This window comes from Condylostylus longicornis, unplaced genomic scaffold, assembly GCF_029603195.1.
Source record: "Condylostylus longicornis isolate FDR11 unplaced genomic scaffold, ASM2960319v2 ptg000022l, whole genome shotgun sequence".
NCBI lineage: Eukaryota > Metazoa > Arthropoda > Insecta > Diptera > Dolichopodidae > Condylostylus > Condylostylus longicornis.
The window spans coordinates 2,442,133-2,446,306 of NW_026577991.1; the positions used below are offsets into that span (position 1 = coordinate 2,442,133).

Here is a 4,174-nt window from a genome sequence, read left to right on the forward strand (position 1 = left end):
GTACAATTGTACATATAATATCTGCACATCATATACGCAATTATTATACTTTGGAGATTTTAATATGAGTACATAAGAAATATAAATTTAAAATAGTTAATATTTACGGTATATATAAGGTGTATACGGTATGTTTGTATATAAGAATGTACTGTATAAAACTACTACATTTTCAAAAAAAAAAAAAAAAAATTTTAAATATTTTTTAATGTGCGAATGGTTAATTTTATGTACTCCTCTTCTTTTTCTTCTTCTTCTTCTTATTCCTTTTATAATTCAATGTACATGTACTCTTCATTTATTTATGTATACATTTCAATCGCATATAACACAAATATATAACGTATATAACAATATATAAAAATGTACCTACTGTCATAAATATATGCGCTTACGGGCAATTGTTATATTATTGTACATAATATTGGAACAATTACCAACCGGGAGTAAATTTGTATAAAAACTGTTGTTCAATTCAAAAAGATTAACATTAGAAGTTTATCTTTTCGACAATAAAAGTCCGAAACGGAATATATTTTTTTTTTATTTTAAAGAATTTATAAATTCATTTTTTTTTATTTAAAAATGAAATTCGTAATTGTATTCGCTGCTTTATTTGCTGTAGCTGTTGCTGTACCAATTGATGATTCAAGAAACGCACAAATTTTACGATATGATAATAATAATATTGGTGTAGATGGTTATAATTTTGCGTAAGTTTTTTTTGGTTTTTTTAAATAAATTTTTGTTTTACGTAATTATTTCTAATACAATATGGATAATTAAATGGAATATTTAAATTATTATTAAAATGAAAAGTGTATTTAAAAATTCTTAAAGTGAATCGAATTTTTAATAGAATAGTGTTGAATAATAAAGACAATATTAATTTAGAAAATAATTTAAAAAAGTTTTCAAAAAGAAATTTAAATAATGAGATCGTTTTCACTTCCAAAATTCGGAATAAAATCTTATCGAACAATTGATATTTTATTTAATTATCATTCAACATTTTTGGTGAAAATCATTAATAATATTTTGTAAAATTAACTGACAATATTCATTAATAAATTCAAGCATACTAACAATAGAAATTTAAAATATTTTAATTTTTTATTAATTTTCATTCTATACATGAATTTTTTGTCATCTTTATTAACAATTTAATTTAATAATCAATTAACATTAAAATTTAATTATTATATACTATACTATATTTTCTAATTATGTACATAAATAGTTTCGAAACAAGTGATGGTACATCACGTCAAGAACAAGCTGAATTAAGAAATATTGGTACTGAACAAGAAGCAATTGCTGTACGTGGTTCATATTCATGGGTTGCTGATGATGGACAAACATATACATTAAATTATATTGCTGATGAAAATGGTTTTCAACCAGAAGGTGCACATTTACCACGTGCAGCATAAGCATGTATATTAGAATAACATCTAGTCATGCCATATTATATTTTTTAAAAGAGAAAATAAAAATACTATTATTATAATTATTATATATATATATATATATATATAATAGACATCTTCAAGAATGCGCCTCTACGCAGTAATGAAAAAAACTCACTCACTCACTCACTCAACTCACTTAATTTTGTAATTTTAATTTCGCTTTCAAATTTTTTATTTAGAAAATTTGAAAAAAAAAAATACCACCTTTTTTTTTTGATTTAAGATTTTTTTTTTTCGATTTAAAAATTTTTGTTTTTGGTTTAAGAAATTTTTTTTTTGTTCAAAATTTTTTTTTTTTTTGGCTATAAAAAATTCTTTTTATATTTTTAATTTTATATAAGACAAAAAATTAAGTCATTTTTTTAAATTGTACTTAACGAATCATTTAGATTAAAAAAACAAAAAAAAAAAATGTAATGTGATTAAAACTGATAATAATTAAAATAAAAAAAAAAAATTATAAAATTGAATAAAAAATAAAGAACAAGATTTTGTTATATAAAAAAAAAATAATAATTGTTTTAATTAAATTCAATTTGCAGCATTAAAATTGCAAAATATTGCCAGATAGCCTTGAATTATATTTATTATAACAATCCGCACATTTACGCATTTTAAAAATTTTAAACTTGGGCAAATTAATGAACTCTTTAAGATTACACACAATATAGGTCTAGTAATTAAAAAATAGTATAAATACTTTTACTACAGGGGTGTTTCAAGTATAAATACTTCAAAAGTAAGTGAATGAGAAATAAATAAAGACTCAATATTTAATCATTAACTTTGTCGCCAATTGATAAAATTGATTTTCCGAACATTTACTTAAAATAATGGAAATAAAATTATTACTTTCCATTTACTTTGTAAATAATGATGATTAACATTAATTACTATTTTAAATGGTAATTACAATAAGATCACAAGATCATTGTAACAACATTTTATTCTGCTGTATACAAGGACTATTGAAAATATTTTTAAGATAATTTTCTGGTATAAAAGTTGAAAATAATTGAAATATAAGTTGATAAGTTAAAAAGGTCTTTAAGATTATAATTAAAAGATTATGAAAATAAATTTTTTCACTTAAATTTAATTTTCGAAAAACGAAGTGTATACACTTGCTATATACTATAAATTATGGAGTGTATAAGTGTTTATGAAATTAAAGTAGAACAATACTCGTATTTAAAATATGTCTACTTACTAAAAATTAAGTAGACTAGTTAATAATTAAACATTACATTATATATGTATGTATATGTATATACGGAAATTGACATTAAATATGCCTACTTATACTCAACATATACAATTTGTCATTTACAGCAGTTTTTATAAGAATTAATTATAATATATATATAACTGTATAAGATTATCATTATGATCTTTAAATTAAGAAATTCACTAATGATTTTGGGTAATTATTAACATTTATTATTCAACCATATATCTGCATCTAGATTAATATCGAGCTAGATTCGGATTTCAGTATATTTTCCATTATTTTAATTTCTTTTAATTATATGGAAAAACAAGTGCCCTAAAATTATTAACCTTGAAAAATTGTAATCGCAATTGCAATTTAAGATTATATACCTATAATCATTATCAAAATTAGTATGGTAATAATGACATTAAAATATTGAATTTTTTACGAAATTTTACAAATTAATTAAAATTTCAGATATCAGCATTTGCATATAATTAAAATTTATCTATAATTTAATTAATATTTGCATGTATGTATGTACATATTTACATATAATAGTGTGTATATAACGTAATGACCCAAATTCTTTGAAGTATGCTTTAAAATACATAATAATTGCATATCAACTTTCTAAAATCGAAGAAATCGAAGAAAAAACTTAATAGTAACCAACAAAGAGCTTAAAGCCAAAAAGAATCAAAAAATAAATATCACAATGATTAAGATTGTACATCCATCTTTATCTAGATTTAATCAATAAGTTTGTATGTACGTATACATTTATGTGTGTTCGAATATTGTATTGTAAATTAATAACGTTTATAACATTTTATTATTATTATAATTATTACATTAATTAAAAGCTTTATATAGAAAAACAAAATATCTAATAAACTGTCATAATTGTTATAGGATGAATGCATCATCTTTTTCACTAGCTGTTCATTTTACTAAACTTACATACATATATATATACACACATCGAATTTACTATTCTTTTATACACGTTCTATAGGAACAAAATTAATACCGTGTATTTTTTTTTTTGAATAATAAAATTTATGCAAAAAAAATGGAAATTAGTCAATTAATTTTTCACTTAGATTCGCTTAATTTTTTTTTTATGGCGCATGTGTGTATGTATAGGTATACAGTTATGCATAATAAAATTTTAAGTGTGGATCATTATAATTTTATAGTGATAAATATTTCACTGGGCGATAACAACGTTAAAGCGAAATATTAGCAAATTTAGCACAGATTTATTTTTCATATACTAGTATGTGATAGACTGCATAGCCTTTAGGTGTTGTATAATAAATTTTAAAAGGCTGGCTTAATGGTTTGGCAATAATAAACAGAAGATTTGATTAGCAGTCGGCCTTCTCACGGGTCACCATGTATGTATATAGATAAAACGCAGAGCATATTAAACGGAATACATTCTGTGCATTTGTGAAGCTTTCTGTTGCAGCAAACTCATGTA

General features: G+C 21.9%; 1 protein-coding gene across 1 annotated transcript; it reads left to right on the forward strand.

The window, feature by feature from the left end:
- The first annotated feature begins 475 nt into the window (after window positions 1-475).
- LOC129606804 (flexible cuticle protein 12-like) lies at window positions 476-1,924 on the forward strand. Its single transcript, XM_055517368.1, has 2 exons — window positions 476-713; window positions 1,241-1,924. The coding sequence occupies exons 1-2, from the start codon at window positions 586-588 to the stop codon at window positions 1,431-1,433; spliced, it is 321 nt and encodes a 106-aa protein (XP_055373343.1). The 5' UTR covers window positions 476-585; the 3' UTR covers window positions 1,434-1,924.
- Window positions 1,925-4,174: the final 2,250 nt, after the last annotated feature.

Coding starts and splice junctions, on each gene's coding strand:
- LOC129606804 (XM_055517368.1), top strand. CDS start 586: ATGAAATTCGTAATTGTATTCGCTGCTTTATTTGCTGTAGCTGTTGCT. Junction 714..1,240: donor GTAGATGGTTATAATTTTGC/GTAAGTTTTTTT, acceptor GTACATAAATAG/TTTCGAAACAAGTGATGGTA.